Source organism: Leopardus geoffroyi, chromosome B3 (assembly GCF_018350155.1).
Source record: "Leopardus geoffroyi isolate Oge1 chromosome B3, O.geoffroyi_Oge1_pat1.0, whole genome shotgun sequence".
NCBI classification, from domain to species: domain Eukaryota; kingdom Metazoa; phylum Chordata; class Mammalia; order Carnivora; family Felidae; genus Leopardus; species Leopardus geoffroyi.
In genome coordinates this window covers 69,570,001-69,595,588 of record NC_059337.1, presented here as the reverse complement: position 1 = coordinate 69,595,588, position 25,588 = coordinate 69,570,001, and the positions used below count along the sequence as shown (strand labels likewise).

The window sequence follows — 25,588 nt, the reverse complement described above, 5'->3', positions numbered from 1 at the left end:
GGAGGGGAGCCTGGGTGGCCTGTTGGTTTAGTGTCCAACTCCTGATCTCAGCTCAGGTCATGATCTCACAGTATGAGATCGAGCCCTGCATTGGGCTATGGGGTGAGTGTGCACCCTGCTTGGAATTCTGTCTCTCCGTCTCTCCGTCTCTCCGTCTCTCCGTCTCTCCGTCTCTCCGACTCTCTCCCTCCTTTGCGTGCATGCTCTCTCGCTCTCAAAATAAATAAATAAACAAAAAAGTTATATTTACAGAAAGAAATGTGTCCAGAGAAGGAACTAAAAATAAAGGTGCTTTTTAATTTAATTTTATTTATTTATTTATTTTTTTTCAACGTTTGTTTATTTTTTTTGGGACAGAGAGAGACAGAGCATGAACGGGGGAGGGGCAGAGAGAGAGGGAGACACAGAATCGGAAACAGGCTCCAGACTCTGAGGCATCAGCCCAGACCCTGACGCGGGGCTTGAACCCACAGACCGCGAGATCGTGACCTGGCTGAAGTCGGACGCTTAACCGACTGCGCCACCCAGGCGCCCCTAATTTTATTTTCAAAATTTGTGGTGTGGAGGAGGTGGCACAGGCTTAGTCCCTCTCAGCAAGTTCATTTTTTTAAATTTTTTTTTTTCAACGTTTATTTATTTTTTGGGACAGAGAGAGACAGAGCATGAACGGGGGAGGGGCAGAGAGAGAGGGAGACACAGAATCGGAAACAGGCTCCAGGCTCTGAGCCATCAGCCCAGAGCCCGACGCGGGGCTCGAACTCCCGGACCGCGAGATCGTGACCTGGCTGAAGTCGGACGCTTACCCGACTGCGCCACCCAGGCGCCCCTCAGCAAGTTCATTTTGAGTATAACTAAAAAAGGTTACTGGCATTTAAGAAATGTAGAGGAAGCAATAATGTTTAAGGAATTGGACGTTTGTGCTCATGAAGGATGCAATATGGTTAATTTGGGTAGAAGACTTTATCGCAGTCTCTGGCATAGGGTAGACTGGCCCAGTGTGATTTCCACATCTCACTTGAGGGCAGAGGGTGGACCTGGGCTACTCAGGTTCCTTCCTGTTCAATAATTGTTTCCCTGTTAATTAAGTTCTCTCCCTCTGGTGACTTGTGAGTTTGGGGAGTGTCTTAAAGTCGGCCAGATAACCAACAGCCGTTTAATGGTCTGTGAGTTTTCTGGAAAGTGGAAGGTGATGGTGTTAAAACCTCAGTAACCAAGGAAAGCAGTCCTGTGCTGGTGGACGAGAGGAGCGGAAATTTAACTGAGGCCGTCACAAGAAAATCTGGCCATTTCCAGCATTAAGCCCAGGCAGTGAAATCCCAGGGAAGATGGGGCAGAGGCACATGTCCCTGATGTATCAATTGCCCCCTTAAGAGAAAGTGAACTGTCAGTGGCTGTGGTCAAGGTGAGCGTGGTTTGTACACTAAGCTTGCCCAGGAATGCTCAGAGTCTACATGCAGCCCTCCTATCAACATTGATGTGTGTGTGTGTGTGTGTGTGTGTGTGTGTGTGTGTGTGTGTGTATGTGTGCGCACGCGCATAGGAGACGGGCAGAGAGAGAGAGAGAGAGAGAGAATCCTAAACAGGCTTTGAGATAGGGGGCTTGATCCCACAACCCTGGGAGCATGACCTGAGCCGAAATCAAGACTCAGATGCTTAACTGACTGAGCCACCCAGGTACCCCAGATAATTTCGTGTATACAAAATCTTTTAATTAAATGATTTAACAAAGAAAAGTTTTTGCTCGAAGGCCTCTTAGTTGTATCTCTGGTTATCGTACGTCTCTCTATTGTGCGTGTCAATAGATTGGCAGAGCAAAATGCTGACTTTTTTCTTAGATCAGAACCACACCGAGAAGCAGACGGTCTTTATAGTTCCATTCTTTACCTTCTTTATTAGAAACGTTGTTGACATTGACCTAATTCGCAGAATTTTACCTGGAGGTTGGGACTTGCAAGGTTGAGTAATTTGGTCGTTTTAGGAACCTTTTTGAGTCTGAATTCTTACATGAAGTTCAAGTTGTAAAGCAGATAAAATGAAACTGATTCTATTGCCACTTACCTCACCTTTCCACAAGGACCTTGTAAAGGGACCTTCACTAAGTATAATTTAAAATTGCCATTTAGTCCAATGAAAGTTACTGCAGTCTAATTTCCAAACTACCCTTAAATTACAGCAGCATAAACTCTCAGGGTCTTTGTGATGAGCTATCCCATAGTCTAGCCCTTCTATGGACTGCCGGCAAATGGTAATTTCCTTTCTGTGTCTCCTCTTTTTAGCCAACTCTCCAAAACAAAATAACACAGGTGAGAAAGATAAGATACAAGGACTTGGAGAAAGAAAGATAAGGACTGGGGATGAGTGAAGAGGCCTGGCAGAAGTGTCACTGAGGAGCTGTTTTGAGGATGGGGGTACCACTTTTTCTGTTCTCAGATTCCTCTGTCTCCTCTTCCTTCCCATAAACTGATCACAAGGAAGGACAAGAAAAGAAGCTGTAGATAATTCTCTTGTTAGAGAAACATCTGAATTTGATTATGGTCTAAATCACTTTTTCCCCATTCATACTGGCTAGAGAGAATTGTGGAGCTCAAATACTGTGAACATTGTTCTGGGCTCAATAGGTAATGTAGATATATGTGCCATATATTGCATTTATTGTTTTTTTTTTCAAGTACGATCACACTCTAATGCATATTTTTATGTAATACACAACGACAAACTTATTAGTTTACTTGTATACTAGTTATATAGTATATATATATGTTTTTTTAATTTAATTTTTAGCTGAAATTTGGCTTCTTGAAATACTACATAAAATTATTATTATTGAAAAAATTTAATGTTTTTATTTTGTTTTTGAGAGAGAGACAGAGCATGAGCAGGGGAGGGGCAGAGAGAGAGGGAGACACAGAATCTGAAGCAGGTTCCAGGCTGTGAGCTGTCAGCACAGAGCCTGACGCAGGGCTCAAACTCACGGACTGTAAGATTGTGACCTGAGCCGAAGTTGGACGCTTAACCGACTGAGCCACCCAGGCGCCCCTACATAAAAATTATTTTTGCTAGCACACTTTTCTAATACCAAAAGCTGTCAGTCAACTCTTCAATTATGATTTATACATTTTTCTGTTGTTAAGAATATTTAAAGTGGTGAAGCATTAGCTGTTTCACAAAATGAGTATAGAAGATAAAAAAAAATGACCTTAATAGGGTCATAAATATAAAAGTTGGCAATTAGACTATTAAGTAATCTATTTTAAAGCTTGGTAACATTTAAAAATTTTAAAGTTAAGGTGAATTAATATAATTTTCCAATTTTATACATTGTAACATTTTTGGTTGAATATATTTGACATTATTACCTAATTATTGAAATTAGTTCCCAGTGACTTTCTGTTCAAGAGTTTCCTTAAATTTTCTCTTGTATATCTTTCTATCCTGTTGCCTTTTATGATATAATTACATTTTGTGAGAAACATAGGAGGTAGTTGAAAAATGTGTGATTGACTGTGTTCAACCTCCTTATTAGGAAAGCCATTTCCATATCCCTTACTCCAGCAGAAAGTAAAATAAGGACCTTCAAAAGTTAGGTTTCTGGGGCGCCTGGGTGGCCCAGTTGCTTAAGTGCCGACTTCGGCTCAGGTCATGATCTTGCAGTTCGTGAGTTCAAGCCCCACATCAGGCTCTGTACTGACAGCTCAGAGCCTGGAGCCTGCTTCAGATTCTGTGTCTCCCTCTCTTTGCTCCCTCCCCACTCATGGTCTGTCTCTCTCTGTCTCTCAAAGATAGATAAACATTAATTTTTTTTTTTTTTTTTACAAAAAGAATCCTAAGTATAAAAGGCTCTCCATAGGCTCTTGTTGTTATGTGTTGCTAGTAACTTCCCAAGTTTTATTGGCTTATCCAAGGGCTCTTCATGATAAAGATAATCTTTAAATATTCTCTTGGCCAATGGTCGCCCTTTTGAAAGAAAAGGTAAGAGGATATTTAAAAAACAGCGTTGCCCAAACATACTGTTCAGTCCAGTTAAATTAAGCAGATTGTAATTTAATGTAAATTAGAGTTGTAAATTAAATAGCAGTATAGCTGCGGTGAGTAAAGCTTTTATTGACTCCGTTGTGCATATGGTACCTTTTTTCTCGTTCTTCTATCCATCATCGAAAGTGGGGTATTGATGCCTCTACCTATTATTGTTGAACAATTCCCCTTGTTAATTCAGTCAGTGTTGGCTGCATGAATGGTGAGCAGAGAGCCTGATACAGGGCATGAACCCATGAACTGTGAGATCACGACTTGAGCCGAAGTCAGACGCTCACCTGACTGAGCCACCCAGATGCCCCTATAATTTTACCTTTTAAAGAATGAGAGAAGAAAGAAGAAGCATAAGCATGTATTTATAACTTTTGTTATATTAGCTTCTTATTTCCTGTTGCTAGTTTTGTACATTTGTTTCTGATATTCGAGTTCCTGTACAAAGTCCTGTCCTTACTGCAATACAGTTTTGCTCCCACCCACCTCCTTTGTGCTATTATTGGCAAATATATTGTTGGGCCTATAACATATGGAAACATAATTAAGCACATATTGTTTTAAATTGCTTTTAAAGTCAGTTATGGGAGGAGAGGCTGTATTAGATACGATTTGTAAATATTTTCTCCTATTCTGTAAGTTCCCTTCTCATTTTTCAATTAAGCTTTTAATTTTAATTCCAGTATAGTTAACATACAGTGTTATATTAGTTTCAGGTGTACAGTACGGTGATTCAATAATTTTATACATCGCTCAGTGCTCATCATGAGAAGTGTACTCTTTAATCCCCATCACCTATTTCCCCCATCCCTTATCCATGTCCCTCTGGTAACCATCAGTTTGTTCTCTATGGCTAGGCATGTGTTTATTGGTTTGTCTCTCTCTGTCTTATTTTTTTTTCCTCTGCTCATTTTTTTGTTTCCTAAATTCCACATATGAATGAAATTGTATGGTATTTGTTTTTCTCTGACTGGCTTATTTCACTTAGCATAATACTTTCTAGCTCCATCCACGTCATTGCAAATGGCAAGATTTCATTCCTTTTTATGGCTGAGTAATATTCCATCATCTGTATCTATATCTATCTATATCTACAGCTATATCTAATTTAGCTATATTTATATTTAGATATAGGTATACACACATACACATACACCACATATTTATGTATTTCTCTATTGATGGACACTTGGGCTGCTTCCATAATTTGGCTATTGTAAATAATGCTGCAATAAACATAGAGGTGCATGTATCCCTTTGAATTAATATTTGTGTATTTTTTGGGTAAATATCCAGAAGTGTGATTGTTAGATTGTAGGGTAGTTCTGTTTTTAATTTTTTTGCCATGTTTTCTAGAGTAGCTGCACCAGTTTGCATTTCCACCAATAGTGCATGAGGGCTCCTTTTTCTCCACATTCCCACCAACACTTGTTGTTTCTTGTATTGTTGATTCTAGCCATTCTGACAGGTGTGAGGTGATATCTCATTGTAGTTTTGATTTGCATTTCCCTGTTGATAAATGATGTTGATGCCTTTTCATTCTGTTGATGGTCTCCTTTGCTGTACAGAGGCTTTTTAGTTTGATGCATTCTCACTGGTTTACTTTTGTTCTGTTGCCTTTGCTTTGGTGTCTAATCCAAAAAATTGCCTAGACTGATGTCAAGGAGCTTACCACCTATATTTTTCTTCTAGAAGTTTTATGGTTTCAGGTCTTACACTCAAGTATTTAATCCACTTTTTTTTTTTTTTTTTTTTTTTGAGCAGCAGCAGGCCAAAGTTTATTAGAATTTATTAGAATTAGAAAGGAAGAATAGTAGGAAAGCTCTCTTTACAGAGAGGGGACACTTGAAAGTGAATGCCCGCTCAAGTATTGAATCCATTTTGAGTTGACTTTTGTGTAAGGATAAGAAAGTGGTCTAGTTTCATTCTTTTGCATGTAGCTGTCCAGTTTTCCCAGCACCATTTATTGAAGAGACTGTCCTTTCCCCATGGTGTACTGTTTGTCATAAATGACCATATATGTATGGGTTTATTTCAGGGCTGTCTATTCTGTTTCATTGATCTATGTGTCTGTTTTTATGCCATTACCATACTGTTTTGATTACTATAGCTTTGTAATACAGTTTGATACCAGGAAGCATGATGCCTCCAGCTTTGTTGTTCTTTCTTAAGATTGCTTTGGCTATTCAAGGTCCTTTGTGGTTCCATACAAATTTTCAGATTGTTTGTTTTATTTCTGTGGAAAATGTCATTGGAGTTTTGATAGGGATTGCATTGAATCTGTAGGTTGCTTTGGGTAGTATGGATATTTTTAACAATAGTCTTTTAATCTGTGATATAGCGTATCTTTCCATTTGTGTCTTTAATCTTTTTCATCAGGATCTTATATTTCAGTATACAAAATTAGCTTACTAATTTTGTAATGATGTTGTTAACATAATAATGATGGCTTTATAGTTTTCACATCGCTTTCATCAGTATTTTCCTGTTTGTTCTGTTTCTTCTGTCTTGAGATTTTGCATATTTTGGCCCAGATCGTTGCAAAATGAACCAAACATAAAATCTATGGGAGTTTTGAAGATACACCTTTCTCTAAGTTACATCAGATGTCTTCTAAGCTTTATTACTCTTTACTACCCTCTTGTGATCGAGGCTAATGACACCTCTTCTCATCTCTGCAGTTGGGTCGGGGGTAATGAGATCATTATTCAGTAATTCTTGTAAGTTGGGGATTGGTGAGTCATTTAGCTGTTGGAGGCCCCAGCCTATTATACACACGTTGTAAATACTAAATGATGGTGAGGGCAGGGCCGTTCATTTTTCCTAGGTCCCCTGCCTCCCGTTTCAGGGCTTCTGTCACTGTTAGTAGTTCCTCAGGTGTTTCAGATCATCATCCTCTTTAGCATCAAGCTAATTACTCTGCCCAGGCTTACATTTTTGCCATGTGTTAGGGCGATGTTCACAAGTTTTGTGCTAACTGGATAAGTCTTTCTGAACTCTGTGTACCCAGTGGACCAACAAAGGAAAATTGGATTTTCCCAGATTAAACCCTGCTAGTATTTTCAGCTCTAGTTCAGTCCTCCCCAGTTCTCATCAGTTATGAAGCTGTTTTCTTTAGAACCTTCCTGGTATTTATTATCTAAACAGGAGATCTTACTCAAGCACATACCTTGAATCTCCTACCATCTTTTAGTTCTGAGAATCTCTCAGGAATGGCAGGAAACCTGGAGGTTTCAGGGCATCTTTGCAATCCCTAGCTTATGATGTAGTTTGCCATCTCTTTGTGCCATCAAGGAGGCTTCTGATGATATTTGAGGGCTGTGAGTAATCTTGAAAGGTCAATACGCTATCCTTTCATGAAAGCTTACTAAATTTGATCCAAGTGAGAATTACTGACTAGCGTTAAATCTGTTTGGGGAATTAGAGATTTGTAGTGGGCAAAATAATACCACGCAGTCGAGTTCCTAGATGCAAGGGGAGAAAACCTATGTGTACAGTGGGTGGATCAGACTTCGTCCAAACTCGTTGGGTAATCTTAGCATTACTTATGTTGGGTCAGACATTTATCACCTGTCCTTTCATGTGGTGTAACATAAGGTTCAGAGCACCATCTATGCTGTATTTTAACTAAAAAATATTTAACTTGACCCCATTGGGCATTCAGATTTTTAGGGCTTTTTTTTTTTTAATCCATTATTTCCATAAACCATACCGCAAGGAAGCAGCCAAACAAAGGATGGGTCCTTCTGCACCCTACGTGTGCTGGTCTCTTCAATAAATCAATGTCTTAAAGATAGAGATGGAACTAGAATCAAAGGGATTTAAGGGACAGTGAGATACAGGGCATGATCTTGAGGAGGATACCAGCTTGGACAAAACCAGCTCTAAAGCAAATTTTTGGAGTCAGACAAATTTGGAAATAGTCTGGATGTTATATGAAATGATATTTACTGAGATGGAGGGATGCAGAATTTTGATGAAAAAATTCTTGTTACAAAAAAATGTATATATTGGGGCGCCTGGGTGGCGAAGTCGGTTAAGCGTCCGACTTCAGCCAGGTCACGATCTCGCGGTCCGTGAGTTCGAGCCCCGCGTCGGGCTCTGGGCTGATGGCTCAGAGCCTGGAGCCTGTTTCCGATTCTGTGTCTCCCTCTCTCTCTGCCCCTCCCCCGTTCATGCTCTGTCTCTCTCTGTCCCAAAAATAAATAAACGTTGAAAAAAAAATTAAAAAAATGTATATATAAATAGCGCATATACTTCTGGATGTCTTTCTAAGGTGTTAACAGTGGAACTCCTACTCTCCAGTGATAGGAATGTGGGGTTTTTATTTATCTCTTTGCTTGTCTCTCCTCTTACTTTTCTGCAGTGCACATGCCTCATTTTTTGTGTTAACGAAAGCTATCTACAACCTATCTACAGATAGATTGTTATAATATATTTCACAAGGTTTTTCTTGATGAGGATTTTATAATCTTTGGGATGCTTCTTTGAACCATGACTTTAGATTCTACATGCATCTTTCTTGTTTAAAGTTAATTTTTTATTATAATAGGACAATTTCAAATACATACAAAAGTAGATAGGATTGTATAATTATCAATTGTGCCCAGTTGATTTCCTCTGTACCCACCATTCCTCTCCACCCATTCCTCTCCACCCATTATTATTATTTTTTATTTTTTTAAAATGTTTATCCATTTTTGAGAGACAGAGACAGATCATGAGCGGGGAAGGGGCAGAGAGAGAGGGAGACACAGAATTGAAGCAGTGTCCAGGCTCCGAGCCATCAGCACAGAGCCCGACGTGAGGCTCAAACTCACAAACCATGAGATCATGACCTGAGCCAAAGTCGGATGCTCAACCGACTGAGTCACCCAGGCGCCCCTCCACCCATTATTTTGAAGGAAATCCCACATTCCTGTCTTTTCATCTATAAATAGTCAATATTTTTTCCTAAAAAATAAGAACATTAAAAAAAAACATGGTCTGGTATCACCGCAAACAATAAATATATGAAATAATCGTATTCCTTCAATATAATCAAATATCCAGTCATTCACATTTCTCTGTCTCATAAGTGATTTTTATCTGTAGTTATATTGTTAGAATCTGACTTCACATAAGCTCCTGGGAGCCTGCCTGGCTCAATTGGTTAAGTGTTTGACTCTGGATTTCAGCTCAGGTCATGATCTCACAGTTTGTGGGTTCGAACCCTGCATCAGACTCTGCACTGACAGTGTGGAGCCTGCTTGGGATTCTCTGTCTCTCTGTCTCTCAAAATAAGTAAATTCACTTAAAGAATAGTAAGAGCTTCATCTCTTTAAAAAAATAAGTTTCTGACGTTACAAATGGTTATGTGTCCATTAAGCTCTTTCAATCTGTAGGTATCTCCCTCCTCCCCCAGCATTTTTTCCCTTGCAAATTATTTGTTGAAGAAACTAGGCCCTTCATCTTTTATAATTCCTCACCTTCTGCATTTTTCTGCATACTCTTTTTTAATTTTTTTTTTCAACGTTTATTTATTTTTGGGACAGAGAGAGACAGAGCATGAACGGGGGAGGGGCAGAGAGAGAGGGAGACACAGAATCGGAAACAGGCTCCAGGCTCTGAGCCATCAGCCCAGAGCCCGACGCGGGGCTCGAACTCCCGGACCGCGAGATCGTGACCTGGCTGAAGTCGGATGCTCAACCGACTGCGCCACCCAGGCGCCCCTGCATGCTCTTTTTTAAATACTCAAGACTGGAAGTTGTACTCTTGAATGCACTTGAGCAGAGTTCCCATTTAAAACTTACAAAACTTATTTATTGTGTTTGTAAAATCTGTAAGTGGAAATGGTTGATTTCTATCCCAAAGTCCTCTAAGTTTAAGACTCATATAGCCTTGGGGTGCCTGAGAGGCTCAGTCCGTTGAGCATCTGGCTCTTGATTTCAGCTCAGGTCATTTCATGGTTTATGAGTTTGAGCCACTCATTGGGCTCTGTGCTGACAGTGTGGAACCTGCTTGGGACTCTCCCCCTTTCTCTCTGCCCTTCTAAAATAAATACCCCTCTCAAAGTAAATAAAAATAAGCCTAAAAAAAAAGACCTGTATAGCCTTGATTGTTTCAATAAGATGAAACAACTAATGGGAAAGGATACGTTGGGGTAGTAGGCATTAGCCCTATCAGTTACACAAATTTTTAGACAAGAACTTGCCAGATTTCCTTTGGAAAGTGAAATGAAAAATTTACCCTGAAAATGAATTCAGGACCGTGGTACATTGGGGTCCTTTTGAAATATAATTTTGTATCCTCAGCTTGATCTATAAAATGCTGTTTGTCATGATACTTGTATACTATTTTTTGTTTTGTTTTACTTTACTGCTAAGGCTGCTATGGTTGAAATTTCCACTGCCTGTGTATTGATTTGTTTGTAATGATTGCAGGTTGAAGATGACAGTGATGCAGAGACCTTTGGAGAAGAGAATGAGGAACAGGGAAATTATTCTAAAAGAAAGATAGTCTCTAACTGGGATCGATATCAAGATATTGAAAAAGAGGTCAATAATGAAAGTGGAGAATCACAACGGGGGACGGACTTCAGTGTCCTCCTCAGCTCTGCAGGTATGAATTCCGGTTGCTTGCCTATGGTTTAGTGCTCTGAAAGTTGCATAGACCTCTTATTTATGTTCCCTTTAAAGCTGCATTAAAATAATTTTTTTTTAATGTTTATTTATTTTTGAGAGAGACAGAGACAGAACGCGAATGGGTCAGGGGCAGAAAGAGAGGGAGACACAGAATCTGAAGCAGGCTCCAGGCTCTGAGCCGTCAGCACAGAGCCTGATGCGGGGCTCGAACTCACGAACTGTGAGATCATGACCTGAGCAGAAGTTGGATGCTCAACCGACTGAGCCACCCAGGCGCCCCATAAAGCTGCATTTTAGTAACTAGCAATTCATCCTTTTGTCCTTTGGGTTTTAAATTCAAGTAAAGGACAGTGTGTCTAATGGTTTGCAAGGAAAAAAGATGTTTCATTAAGTGGAAGCCAGGGATTCCGTGTACTGATGTAGAAGGACTTAAGGCCTGGTTGAAATGGATAAAAGGCTTTACAGAAATGAAAATGCTGAACCATGCCCCTCTAAGTTGGGTAGTCTGAAAACAGAAGTGTTTTCTTTGATATCAGAGGAATCAATGCTTACGTTTATACAAAGCTTTACCAAGCTTCTAGAGTATGTGTTCTTTTCCCTTTTATAGCCAGGAATATGCATATTCGTGGATATGCACATATTAGAGTCCTGTGTACCTGAACACGAAAACTTTTCTGTTTTGTTTTTGATTTTTTTTTCAACGTTTATTTATTTTTGGGACAGAGAGAGACAGAGCATGGATGGGGGAGGGGCAGAGAGAGAGGGAGACACAGAATCGGAAACAGGCTCCAGGCTCTGAGCCATCAGCCCAGAGCCCCGCGCGGGGCTCGAACTCACGGACCGCCAGATCGTGACCTGGCTGAAGTCGGGCGCTTAACCGACTGCGCCACCCAGGCGCCCCTCTGTTTTGTTTTTGGACAGTCTTCTCTATCAATAAGGTGAAATGCTCATTCCTTCTATGCCCAGCTGTTGTTTTAAGATTGACTCTACCCTGAACGATGTGTAGCAGTGTGAAGGTGGAGTAGGAGAGTAGTTACAGAGAGTGATGGAACAGAACTGGCTGGAGAGATGGCTGCTCTCTCCTAGAGTGTGGTGTAAGAATCGGAAGGATGAAAGGAGGATGGATTAGTGGTTTTCAGGGGTTTGGGATGGGAGGGTGGGAAGTGGATGTGGTTATAAAATGGCAATGTGAAGGTTCTTGATAGTGCTGGTACGATCTTTTGTCTTGTGGTAGTAGGTAGACAAACCTACACAAATGATAACATTGTCTAGAACTTAATACACATGCACATGAGTGACTACAAATAAAACTGAGGAAATCTGAAGAGGATTGGTGCCTATATCAATGTCAGTATCTCCGTATTTCCGGTTGTGATATTATAATACAGTTTCGCAAACTGTTATCATTGGGGGAAACTGGGCCAAGTACATGGGAGATCTCTGTGTGTTTCTTTAAAAAAAATTTTTTTTTTAACTTTATTAATTTTTGAGAGACATAGAGAGACAGAGCATGAGTGGGAAAGGGGCAGAGAGAGAGGGAGACACAGAATCTGAAGCAGGCTCCAGGCTCCGAGCTGGCAGCACAGAGCCCAACGTGGGGCTCGAACTCACGAGCTGCAAGATCATGACCCGAGCTGAAGTCGAACGCTCAACCGACTGAGCCACCCAGGCGCCCCTCTCTGTATTATTTCTTAAATTTGTATGTGAGTCTACAATGACCTTGACAACAACAAACAGCATAATATTGCCAGGTTAAAAAAATATAAAGAATTGAGAAGCAGAGAAATAAAATGAAAATAATATTTTCAGACAATTTGCTTTGAATTCCCTCTTGCCTCCAACTTTTACGTTGCTGTTGAGTTCCACCTTTCTTTTTTCTCATCTTGCCTATATTTTTGAATGCCCATACCAGACTAAGAATCATAAGGTGATGAATTCTCTTTGAGCTTAATAGAATAAACCTCTTGAGTAGAAGAAAATTACACGTGGAGAGAGTAGGGTGAGTGTGGGTCAGCAGAGCGAGGTTCAGACTGGTGTCCTTCTGTTGTATGCTCCCCACAGTGTCACCCTCTCAGGAGAGGTTTGCTGACGGCATCCAACTCATTGACTGTTTAGGGGCCAGTGACTCCTCTTTTTGCCAGTCAGATGAGTACTGCCCTCTTGTCACCTGCATTTTGGCCGCTTGCAGGTTTATAAGCACCTTTCTTCAAGGTGAGAGAAAGGTAAAAGGTGGGCTGCTTAGTTTTAATTTGTGTTAGCTGTTCTGCTAAAGGACGGGGCGGGGTGGGGGGGAGGGGAAATGGAAGCAGTGCAGTGTGGACTACCTGGTTTTAATTGAATTAAAAGTGTACTCGGTTACTAGGACAGTATCTGGCAAGTGAAAGATACTGCCTGAATGTTGGAAGGCGGTTCACAGTTCTAGTCTAACCCAGCAGCTATGCCCAGTGGCTTATGATTTTGACTGTTTATGTTAGCATTTTATTTATAACTTAAAGCCTGGCATGATTTGGCTCTACTATGTATTTTTCTTGTAGTCTGTCTTTGCTTACTGATTTCTTTCCAAGTAGCTTGTTGATGTGTGATTGGTTTCTCAGGAGATCACAATTGTCCCATCTTCTGACATGTGCTTCTAGCTTTTCCCCACTGTGCTGCTGATGTATCATTTTCTTTTCACCATGTCATATGCCTGAGAAGAGCTGCCATGCTTTCTTCATTGTAGGAGTAGGGCTATATTCGTTTACTTTTGAGAGATGGAGTACATTCTGTGATCATAATATATATATATAAATATATATATTTATATATATAAATATATATATTTATATATATAAATATAAATATATATAAAAATGTATAAATATATATATACTAAATATATATACTAAATACATATATACTAAATATATATATATACTAAATATATATTTAGTATATAATTTCTTTACTAACTACCAAAGTAACCCAAATTAGAAATAACTTATCAACTTTGAAAATTTGATTATCTTCATATTGGACATTTAAGTTCAGTTGATGATGTTACAGTCTTTCCTTTGTCAGTGTTCTTTAATATAAGGAGCATAGACCCCTAAGTTGAACAGATGTGGATTTGAATCCTAGTCTATCATGGTTCTGTCTAACATTAGGAATACTATTTCTCTTAGTGTCCCGTGCAAGAATAGTTAGATGGAACAGTGCCTAATTTGATGCTGTCAACATCTTATCCCAAATTGGCTGCTGGTTTTAGTTCTGCTCAATGAGTAACTGTGTGCCTAGAATTAGTATGTATCAGAATTTTTTGTCCATAGAAGCTTAATTAACTACCTTCAGTAAAGTCAAAGTCTAATTTCTTGTTTTCCTTGACTGTTAGACATAATGGCAGTGGTTGCCAATAGAATTTGAAGATCCTTTTTTTTCTGAGAAATTAAAAGTTTTTGGGTGTGATAGAGCTGATAATTGAGTCTACTTGTTGAATAACCAATGGTGGTGGTCTTAGCCCCTGAGCATTTAAAAGTTGGTGATTTTAGGTTTCAGGTGAAGTCCTAAAATAAAATTTCCCCCCTTTTCCTCCAGTTTTCCACCTATAGTTGCTCATTTGTTTTTCTCCCGCATATCTGTGTCTGCCACATGCCCTGAAGGATGGCCCTTGTTGTCCCTGCGACAGATGACAGACTTCATTTCTCTCAACTTTGAACTGTTCTTTATGCATTCTTTTTTATTCTAGAATCAGCTGTGTGGTGCATACACCTCTGGTCCAATTCTCAAATGCCATTTTGAGACGGACCTTTTGCTAAGAGTACTTCTAGCTTAATGTGTTGTTACTCACCCAGTAGGATTTACATCTCAACAGTGAATCTTTGAGGACCAGTAATTAAATCCCAAGAGTGAATTTCTACTGCACACACAGTTGGTGTGTGTGCATGTTGGTATATTCATTTAGGAAGGTGGTTTGTCATTTTTCTGTAAAGTTGAAGATCTGGCACTTGTACCCTGGGAAGGCACTCTGGAGAAGCTATGGTGCCGATGCACACACCGGGAGACGTGTGTGCGCATTCATAGCAGTGCTGGTCAGAAGAGCCACGTGAAAGGAACTCAACTGTCTACTAATGGTGGAATGAATACATAAGTCAGTGGATGAGCCGCTCAAACATACTGTGAAGTAAAAGGAACACTACATAGCCACAAAATACCTCCGTACGATTCTACTTACATAAAGTTCACACGCAAGAAAAAAGCAAGCTGTTATTTAGGGATGCGTATTTGAATGGTAAAATGGAAACCAAGGAAACGGTTATGGTACAAATCAGGATCGTGTTCCCCTCTAGTAGAGGGGTGAGGGGTAATGATTGGGTAGGGGCATGCAGCAGGTGTCAGTGTTGGGGGGACTTCCTGATGTTGATGCTGATCTATTTTTTGACCTGAGTAATGTTTACTTATATTCATTGGATAATAATAATAATAATCATCCTTCTCCTCCTCCTCCTCTTCGTTCTCCATTAATTTATTCATTTTTAGAGGGGGAAAGAGAATCCCAAGCAGTCTCTGCGCTGCCAGCACAGAGCCCCACACAGGGCTCAGTCTCACAAACCCTGAAATCATGACCTGAGCCGAAGTCAAAAGTCAGATGCTCACCTGACTGAGCCACCCAGGCACCCTGAATAATTATTCTTTAAATCTTACCCATTCTTTTATGTGTCTCTCTACACAAGGGAAAAAAAAGTCTAAAAATGGATTTCTAATGAGAGGATTTCAGTTACCACCACAGACCATGGGGAACATTTTGGGAGAGGCATTCCTTTTTGGCATCCCGAGGTCTTCAACACACAGGTGCTGCCTGCTTTGTTTCAGTCTCTGGCTGAATGTCATGGCATCTTGTTTTGCTGAGGAAATGGGGAGAGGCCACTAGTTTGTTTGAGGTCACACTCTTTCTGGTAGGATTGGGAGTCTTCAGACATCTTTTTAGGAGTCTTTCTGTCAGCCTCTGAAACAGACTATCGCGCCTACAGCTTTTCTTTTTGAACAATGTTCTTGCAGTTCTAAGTTATGTTTCACAAGCTTGGAGAATGGTACCATACTCTCACTTATATTCAGGCATAAGAATGTTAGATCTTTAAGGAAGTTTTCCGCCCCCTACCTTTATTTTTTTTCCCCAAGTGGTGAGTCATTGAATTCATGCCATATGCTTTATCTACTCCTTTCAAGAAGTCACAGATAACTAGTTAGAAAAATGTTTACAGTGTGAGCAAGAGTGCACTGGGGCAATATTGAAGAGAAAAGGTTTTTTTGTTTTTTTTTTTTCCCCACATGTTTCTGTGCAAGTCTATAAGCTCTGTTTATTTTCAGTGGAGCAAATAGAAAAAAAATGAAACGATTAGACTACAGTTGGGTCAGTATAGTTGCCCATGCATATTTTCATTTAAAGCTATTGTAGATCTTTCTTCAATGACATTTTATGAAAAATTGATTGGGGGGAGATTTTAATTATAATGATATTTGATTTTCCTCCCCACCCTTGGTATCCTTTTGCCAGCAAGTAGACTGAACGGGAAAAGAAAGCCTATCTCTCTAGCAGCCCACGAAGCAGCCAGACAGCTGCATTTGTCCCCATTGACTCAGTTCATTTTTTTTTTCTTTTCCCATGGGTGTGCATTTTGTCAGTTTTTACTAATCTATTCTTGTTACAAAACAGTGTAGTGGAAGAACCTTCCCTTTAGTATTTGAATCATTTGAAATAACAGAAACAGAACTATGTATGCATTAAAAAAAAAAACCTTCATTTGGGTAACAACAACAAAAAGAGGTTAAACCACACACACACAAAATAAATAAATCTTTCCTTTCTCGTAGCCAGACAAGGAAATGGGCTTAATTTGATTTTCTTTTTTTCAAGCCTCCAGAGATAAAAGCAGCTTGAATATCTAGAAGTTTGTTGGCTAAATTCCTGGTCTCTGCACCATTTTGTGTTTTTGCTGTCGTTGTTTCCATGCCGATTCTCCTTTGTCTGCTTTTACTGGTCCAGCTGCATCCATTTGATCATGTTCCTCATCACCATCCATGTTCACTTTCTAGCCGTGAAACTGTACTTTTCCTGGACGGCTTTAATTCCTCTCCCCCTTCCTTTAAATCTGTGACCTTTTCAAGTTCATTGGTTTAGGGATTCTTGTTGATCCTCCATGATTTTTTTCAGTGCTGTTTTTCCCCCCTGCCTCTCCTAGTACCTCCCACCTCTCTTCTCTGTTCCTTAATTGTAAATTAAGGCTTCTTTGGCTTTATCTAGTGCTGCTTAGCCTTTTCTTTAAATAGCATTATGAAGTCTATCCATTTCATTTCCCCACGATTTGAGAAAAAGAAGTGTGGATCTTTCCAACGGGTCTGATCATCTAAGTCATCCCAAAGTTTCAGCATTCAGTTTTTCCAGAGGATTCATGTCAGCGCCTGGAGCATTTCTGGTTTTCTTCTTGTTCTTGTTTGGTATCTGAATTTAGCTTATACCTCATTTTAATGTTTGTTTTTTTCTTGTTTGTAAAATAATACTCCTTGAAAAGTATTAGAAGGTCTTTATGCTTTTAACCAGTGTCTCTATAAACTTGGGCAAATTCAATACAATCAGACCCTGCAAATATTGATCGTTTCATGCTTTGTGTAATGTTGTTTTCGTTTGAATATTTTGTGCTTGACCTTTATCTTCTAATCCTTTATGTCACTAAGGATTGCATCAGCTGGAAAGGCTTTCATATACATGGATCTGTTTTTACATCATTTTTAATACTCATTGGTCATTGGAGAGATGTTTTGTACTCATCAGAGAGAGGTTTGTGTGGGGAGCTTCTGATGTTAGCTTTATCTTTATTTCCTCAAGTTTTGTGTTGGGTTTGCTCAGTGCTTCCATTATATTAAAATCTGTTGTTAGGCGCTTCTACCTATTGGATTTTAGTATCTCCAGGGGAATCTGCCTTTCATCCAGTGTGATCTGTCCCCTTCAAAAACTTGTCTCATGGCAAATTAAAGTCACTACAATAGTACTTGATTTGATGACAGATTTTGGTCCCAGAGTAGCCATTTTGTCACAATCACCATTTTTGGCACTTGCAGCTGTCTTTCTGGTCCTTGTCCCACTAAGCTGGGCCATAGGGTCACCAGCAGTGATGGTAGGGTCTCCAATTCATTTTTTAGAACTGAGTGTTTAGCATATTAGATAATTTAGATTATTTTTACTGGAAATATCTTTTTTTATTTATTTAAAAAAATTTTTTAACGTTTACTTATTATTGAGAGAGAGACACACAGAGCATGAGCAGGGAAGGGGCAGAGAAAGGGAGAGACACAGAATTTGAAGCAGGCTCCAGACTCCAAGCTGTCAGCATGGAGCCCGACGTGGGGCTTGAACTCACAAACTGTGAGATCATGACCTGAGCCAAAGTCGGTCACTCAACCAACTGAGCCACCCGCGCCCCTGGAAATATCTTTTTTTAAAGTTTATTTATTTTGAGAGAGATGGAGATAGCGCAAGTGGGGGAGGGGCAGAGAGAGAGAGAGAGAGAGAGAGAGAGAGAGAGTGTCCCAAGCAGGCCCTGTCCCATCAGCACAGAGCCTGATGTGGGGCTCAAACCCATGAAGCCGTGAGATCATGACCTGAGCTGAAACCAAGAGTCCCACGCTTAACCGACTGAGCTGCCCAGGCACCCCCTTACTAGAAATATCTTAATGAAAGAATATTAGCGAATTTTTTTGAATTTGACTTGTATTCCAGATACAGTTCTTGTTGTTCAGTGTCTAACTAGCTGCATCATCAAATCTGCATGCCACGTTCTGATAGCATCTACTATATTCCTCTCAATTGCTGCTGTCTCCTCTCTGTTTGTTCTCATGGAGTCATACTTACTTTAAAAAGAGAAATATCATTTATTTTTATTTTTTCTTTTTATTTTTTCTTTTAGAGAGCATGGGAGAGGGACAGTTTGGGGCGGGGGGAGAGAGAGAGAATATCTCAAGCAGGCTCCATGCTCAGCGTGGAACCTGATGTAGGGCTTGATCCCATGACCCTGTGATCATGACCCAAGCTGAAATCAAGAGTCAGATGCTTCATTGACTGAGTCACCCTGGAGCCCCATGAAATATCATCATTGAAAGGGAGGTTTTGGGAAGCAGAGCAAGTAAATGCTCATGATCAATGTCCTATTTAAGTGGAAATTGGTAAGTTCTCTTTACTGGCTCTAGAGAGAATACCCTCCTCATTCTCCTAACTATAATTGATACTATAGTAATAATTAATATATTTATATTAATTAATGGTGAAATTGGACATAAAGCTGATATGTAAGGTTTTGTCATGTCAATAAGATTAAGCCTGATTATTAATGCAATTCTTTGTGTAAAGAATACTGAAAGGCAGAATGGGGAAAGTCCAAGCCTTATAATAAAGGCACCTATAATACTAATAAAAAAAGAGAATAAAAGTTATTTTGGCAAAGCCTTGAATGAAGGTCCGTGGAGAACTCCTTGTAATCTAAAAAGCATGAAACACATGAATTCAGAGGCTATGAATTTAGAATTAAGATTAATAATCCTTAAGATTGTGATAGTAAAGTCATCTATTCCGTTAAGTGTAAGTGAAGTGTAGTGACTGTATTCAGGCAGTAGAGTGGAAACCACCCTTGACTGACGGATGTCAGCTGAGCCCAGTCTTGGTTCCGGTTGTCATTACTAAGTACGTGCTCTTGGAGGAGTGAAACTCCCGGAAGCTCTTTTTTAAAGCTGCAAACTAGAAATAATACCTGCCTTGCTTTAGTACAGGGTGCTTGTGAGGATCATGGAGAATTACTGGAAAAATTAGAGTGCTACACAAAAGTCAATCATTGTTGTATAGGCAAGGAAAGCAAACTGTTGGGGTAGAATATGCTAGGTAAGTGTGATGGAGAGAGAGTGCGAGAGGGGGAGGGGCAGAGAGAGAGAGAGAGAGAGAGAGAGAGGGAGAGAGAGAATCCCTAGCAGGCTGCACATTGTCAGTGCAGAGCCTGACATGGGGCTCAAACCCACAAACCATGAGATCATGACCTGAGCCAAAATCAAAAGTAGGACATTTAACTGACTGAGCCACCCAGGTGCCCCTGAAATCAGGCCTTTGACTGGGGCTGTCATTAAAATATCCAAACATCGTATTGATATATATAACTAGAATATAGCACACAATGATAATTAGCTCATTTTTTCTTAGTTTCTTTGGAATATGTGTTGACCTATTTCAGTCTCTGCAACTATAGAGGTGACACAGGGAAGTTGAAAGATGATTAAAAATGGGAAAAGCAGGATCTGTGATGAAAAGTTTATGATACTAAGGAAAAGAAGTCTGAGAAATGATTTAATAATTATGTCATATGTGTTCCAAACCCAAGACAATGGAAGAAAACAAATGTACTTAACTAAAATGCAGAAGATTTAGATAAGATATTGCTGTGCATTTAGTACATGAGATGTTAACTGGGCATCTAAGGGAGAGTTGGGGATCATCTTGATTGGAAATCTTTGAAAATAGATTTGGTCTCCTTTAACTAGAATGAGTTCAACAATATTCCTTACTGCTGCATAGGGATGGGCAAGGTGATTTCTCAAGGCTTTTTCAACCCTATAATTCTGTTCTCTGAGCTTCTGGTAATTTCTCAGTAGTTCTATAGCATTTTACCCCAATGTGTTAAGTTAGCACATCTAGTGTTCTCAGAAGGGTTAGGCTTAAAATAAATGGGCAAGTGATGTGTGTGTGAATGGAGTCCTGTGGCCGTTAGTGACCCTGTGACAGCAGATGGGCCTGAAGCTGACAAGCTGACGGCAGTAAGAGCTACCACTGCCTGAATACCTACCATATGTAGCCTCTGTATAAGGTGTGTCACGTGTCCTTTTTTCTATGTCATTGACTTGTGACTGTAACCACAGGGTAGATTTCATTATCTTGATACATGTTGAAACAAAGTCTAATTATTATCTAATAAACAGAATAAGGAATCAATGTAAGTATACCTGGCTTCAAAGTTGATATTTGTCCCACTTGATACTATCCATTAAAATCTACAAATATATTATTATCTAAGACATACTTTTCTTCTATATTTTTTTTTCTGCAAAAGGAAGCTTTATTTATACGTGGTGTGTAGCTTGGGAGAAAGTTTGCGATTGGTTAAGAAACTGCCTTTGGGTTGGAAGCAGAGACCCAGGCAGAAGTCTGGAGGCTTGGGAGCTGCATCTGGGCCTTGAGGGTACTGCCCTGTGGGGTTCCTAGTCCTGTTGAAGGTAAGCCTTCCAATGAGGCCTCACCCAGCCCTGTTGAGACTGGGCTCAGGAGGTTGGTGATTTGTCCTGCTAGATAAGTTTCCTCTTCCTCCGGAAAGTATCTGTCCAGGAAGTCACAGAGATGGGAATCTGTGAGGGCAGGAACTGGTTCAGGGTTTCCTCCAGGGCTGCTTCCTTGACACCCAGGGTGTGACCCCACCCATCTTCTGTTAGCTTCTGCATGTCCTAGAAGAGGACTCAGCTGCAGTTCTGGTTTTGTGTAGTCTAGACATGGTTGGTGCCCTTGGATCTCCCTGCCAACTTGTGGAAGAAGTGGACCCTGCCTTCCCAGGCCACACTCTTGCACTTGTGATAGAAGCCCAAAGAGAGAGAGGTATAGGAAACTCATAGGTGCTGGTAGACTGGGCAGGTAATGGCGGCCCTTACCTTGGTAGAATAATTTTGGTGACTCTGGGGGCTCATAGTTGATTGGAGACAAAGAGCTAACCACAAAAAGATGGTATTAACTGGTCTGAGGAGCAAGGGATGGGCCAAGAGATGGGTCCTGGAAGCTACAGCTAGAGAGGAAATTGGAGGGTGATCAGAGGCTGGAGTGGGGGAAATCCCCAGGTCTATTCCACCCAACATTGATGAAGCAAGAGAAAAGCCAATATGATAAACTAATTTGAGATATTTTAGATGGAAAAAAGCCTTTAAATGTACCTTTTCTAATGGAAATGTGGTATACTCAAAAGATTAATATGCCTGTAGGATCCTTCATCATGTATTTCTAGCGTACTGTCATACCTGAAATGGAAAGGAAAGGATGCCTTCATATGATTTGTTATGAGAATACTATAGTAGTCTCAGCATTTTCAGCTAAGAATGGAATGATGTTCATGAAATACCATTGTGTACTACTAATTTAGTGACTGAATGTGGTATACATTTCCAAAAGAGTAGCTGATGATGTCAACATGTTGCTTTTCATAATTTGTGGTGAGCATTCTTCCTGGAAATTAAATCTGCCTCTTAAATGTGTACTTGGCACTTGCAAAAGGAACTTGATGGAGAGCCTCTCAGTCATTATTATCCCTTCAATGTTGCATCCCTGTGTATTGTACACGAAGGGAAACATTCCATCTTTAATAATAACGCTGCTGGTCTTTTAAAATCATAAAGTTTTACATCTTTTCATGTGCCTGTTGGCCATCTGGATGTCTTCTTTAGAGAAGTGTCTATTCATGTTTTCTGCCCATTTCTTCCCTGGGTTATTTGTTTTTCGGGGGTGGAGTTTGGTGAGCTCTTTATAGATTTTGGATACTAGCCCTTGTCCGATATGTCATTTGCAAATATCTTTTCCCATTCCGTTGGTTGCCTTTTAGTTTTGTTGATTGTTTCCTTTGCAGTGCAGAAGCTTTTTATCTTCATGAGGTCCCAATAGTTCATTTTTGCTTTTAATTCCCTTGCCTTTGGGGATGTGTCAAGTAAGAAATTGTTGCGGCTGAGGTCAGAGAGGTTGTTTCCTGCTTTTTCCTCTAGGATTTTGATGGTTTCCTGTCTCATTCAGGTCCTTTATCCATTTTGAGTTTATTTTTGTGAATGGTGTCAGAAAGTGGTCTAGTTTGATCCTTCTGCATGTTGCTGTCCAGTTCTCCCACACCATTTGTTAAAGAGACGGTCTTTTTTTCCATTGGATATTATTTCCTGCTTTGTCAAAGATGAGTTGGCCATACTTTTGTGTGTCTAATTCTGGGGTTTCTATTCTATTCCATTGGTCTATGTGCACATGAAAAGATGCTCAACGTCGCTCCTCATCAGGGAAATACAAATCAAACCCACACTCAGATACCACCTCACGCCTTTCAGAGTGACTAAAATGAACAAATCAGGAGACTAGATGCTGGCAAGGATGTGGAGAAACGGGAACCCTCTTGCACTGTTGGTGGGAATGCAAACTGGTGCAGCCGCTCTGGAAAACAGTGTGGAGGTTCCTCAAAAAGTTAAAAATAGATCTACCCTATTACCCAGCAATAGTACTGCTAGGAATTTACCCAAGGGATACAGGAATGCTGATACATAGGGGCACTTGTACCCTAATGTTTATAGCAGCACTTTCAACAATACCCAAATTATGGAAAGAGCCTAAATGTCCATCAACTGATGAATGCATAAAGAAACTGTGGTTTATATACACAATGGAGTACTACGTGGCAATGAGAAAGAATGAAATATGGCCTTCTGTAGCAACGTGGATGGAACTGGAGAGTGTTATGCTAAGTGAAATAAGCCATACAGAGAAAGACAGATACCATATGTTTTCACTCTTTTGTGGATCCTGAGAAACTTAACAGAAGACCATGGGGAAGGAGAAAAAAAGGTTAGAGAGGGAGGGAGCCAAAACATAAGAGACTCTTAAAAACTGAGAACAAACTGAGGGTTGATGGGGGGGTGGGAAGGTGGGGAGGGTAGGTGATGGGTATTGAGGAGGGCACCTGTTGGAATGAGCACTGGGCATTGTATGGAAATCAATTTGACAATAAATTTCATATTTAAAAATCATAAAGTTTTAGAAAGTTTCATTGTTTTCTTCATCTCTTCATCTGTGAGTTGCTAGCTAAGTAGATCATTTATGTGGTTTTCGAATTTACTTTTAGAATTCTGTGGTGATAGTTTTCTGCCTTCTGTTTATAGAGTTTAATCTTTGTTTTAAACATTTTTTTAAGTTTGAGACAGAGATAGCAGAGTGTGAGAGGGGCAAAGAGAGAGAGGGAGAGAGAGAATCCCATGCAGGCTCTGTGCTCTCAGCACAGAGCTGGACACAGGGCTCAAACCCATGAAACCGTGAGGTCATGACCTAAGCCAAAACCAAGAGTCAGATACTTAACCGACTGAGCCACCTGGGTGCCCTGAGAGTTTAATCTTGATACAAATTTATAGTGAAATTTGAGGTGATCATGAATAACTTAAAAATGATTTTTTTAAAGTTTTATTTATTTTGAGAGAGAGCATGAGCAGGGAAGGGGCAGAGAGAGAGAGAGAGAGAGAGAGAATCCCAAGCAGGCTCCTCACGTTCAGTGCACAGCCACATGCAGGGCTTGAACTCATGAACGGTGATCAGGAGTTGGACACTTAACCAACTGAGCCACTCAGGCACCCCAGTCATGAATAACTTTGAATAACCAAAATTAATAGAATTCTGAGTTTGTTATCATGAATTTCTACCTCCACGGAGGGAGTATTACATGAGTCCCATCTGTCAGAGACAATCATGCACCTGAGCTTTCTTGCATTCTGCTCTTTAGAGAATTGTAGAAACTTTCAGTTGTAGAGATAGAATAATCCTAGGGGATAATTCATTCACCGAACATTTCTTGAGTTTCTAGTATTGTCCTAGAAGTTGAGAGAATGAAACTGAAAAGAGATTGTCTGTGTATATGGTCACAGTATGGTGCAGTTGTCTTTGGCTTCAAACTCAGCTTATTTTAGCAGGCTTGCATTTAGCAGACCCTCCGGTGTGTCATATATCATGCCAGGTGCTCAGAGTACAGAAGTGCCTAAAACATACTCCCTGCCATTAAGAATATTATTGGAAGAGGCAACCTGTCACAGGTCCTGAGCATTCCTGCCTGATGGACGTGCCAGGAATGTAGGACCCTGATCACTGCCTACCTGAGGCAGGAAGCAGTCATGTGAACTGGGATAATGTCCCTCCCGCCCCTGGCAAAGATCAGGCTCGCTCCCAGTTACTTTAAGAGCAGTGAATCTGCAAGCTTGGTGTTCCTTTCTTGTAACATAATCCATAGCATGTATTACAGTGCTTCCACGAGGGGCTTTTTGACATCATCCTCTGAGCTGGAGAGGGCAAGAGGAACCAGTGCAAACAAACATGGGGCTTTGGCTACTGCTTTTGCCAAGAGTTATCAAGGCCTTGGTCTGTGATCCAGTAGTCTCCAGTCTTCTGCCAGCATCCATGCAACAGTAATAAGCTAACTTATCTTTCAGACAGGATAAAATCTCAGCCTCTGCATAGTTCTTGGCAGATACCACTTGTGAGGTGATAGAAATGGAGAAATGAACGATTACAGTTCAACATAGGAGGCACAGAGTGCTGGAACAATCAAGGGAGAGCACCCAGTTCGGCTTGAAAAGGTCAGGGAGGCTTTTCTGAGCACCTTGCTCTTAAATCGATCGTACTTGATTGTATGTCTGTTGAAGGTAGATCTTTTTATCCTTAGAGGGTGGCACAGGGCATAGCATATGGTTCATAACTAATAAAGCTTGCAGAATGGATGGATAAGCTATTCTTTGTGGTTTTGGGGTGTGATGTAGTGCATCAGAGGTCCGTTTGTTTGCTATTAGAGTTGTCTCCTTTTTAAGACCTAAAGTCCTGGGAAGATAGTCCTCAATGAATAGCACCTCACTTTGTAGCCTGACGTGAATCTATTTATTTATTTTTAATGTTTATTTTTAAGAGAGTGAGAGAGACCGCAGGGGAGGGTCAGAGAGAGAGAGAGAGAGAGAGAGAGAGAGAGAGAGAGACAGGATCCAAAGCAGGTTCCACGCTGTCAGTGCAGAGCCCGATGTGGGGCTCGAACTCATGAACCATGAGATGATGACCCAAGCTGAAGTAAGATGCTCAACTGACTTAGTCACCCAGGTGCCCCCTGACATGAATCTATTTC

General features: G+C 40.4%; 2 protein-coding genes and 1 pseudogene across 2 annotated transcripts in view; 1 reads left to right on the top strand and 2 right to left on the bottom strand.

Moving 5' to 3' along the window:
• AVEN (apoptosis and caspase activation inhibitor) overlaps positions 1-25,588 on the top strand; it is a 202,019-nt gene that overhangs the window by 42,977 nt on the left and 133,454 nt on the right. The window contains exon 3 of the mRNA XM_045450803.1: positions 10,446-10,623. Within this exon, the coding sequence (XP_045306759.1) occupies positions 10,446-10,623 (178 nt within the window). The remainder of the gene's footprint in view (positions 1-10,445; positions 10,624-25,588) is intronic.
• Positions 1-25,588, bottom strand: part of CHRM5 (cholinergic receptor muscarinic 5) — a 95,882-nt gene that overhangs the window by 54,865 nt on the left and 15,429 nt on the right. The gene's annotated exons all lie outside the window — the stretch shown is intronic.
• LOC123583239 lies at positions 16,507-17,792 on the bottom strand (annotated as a pseudogene).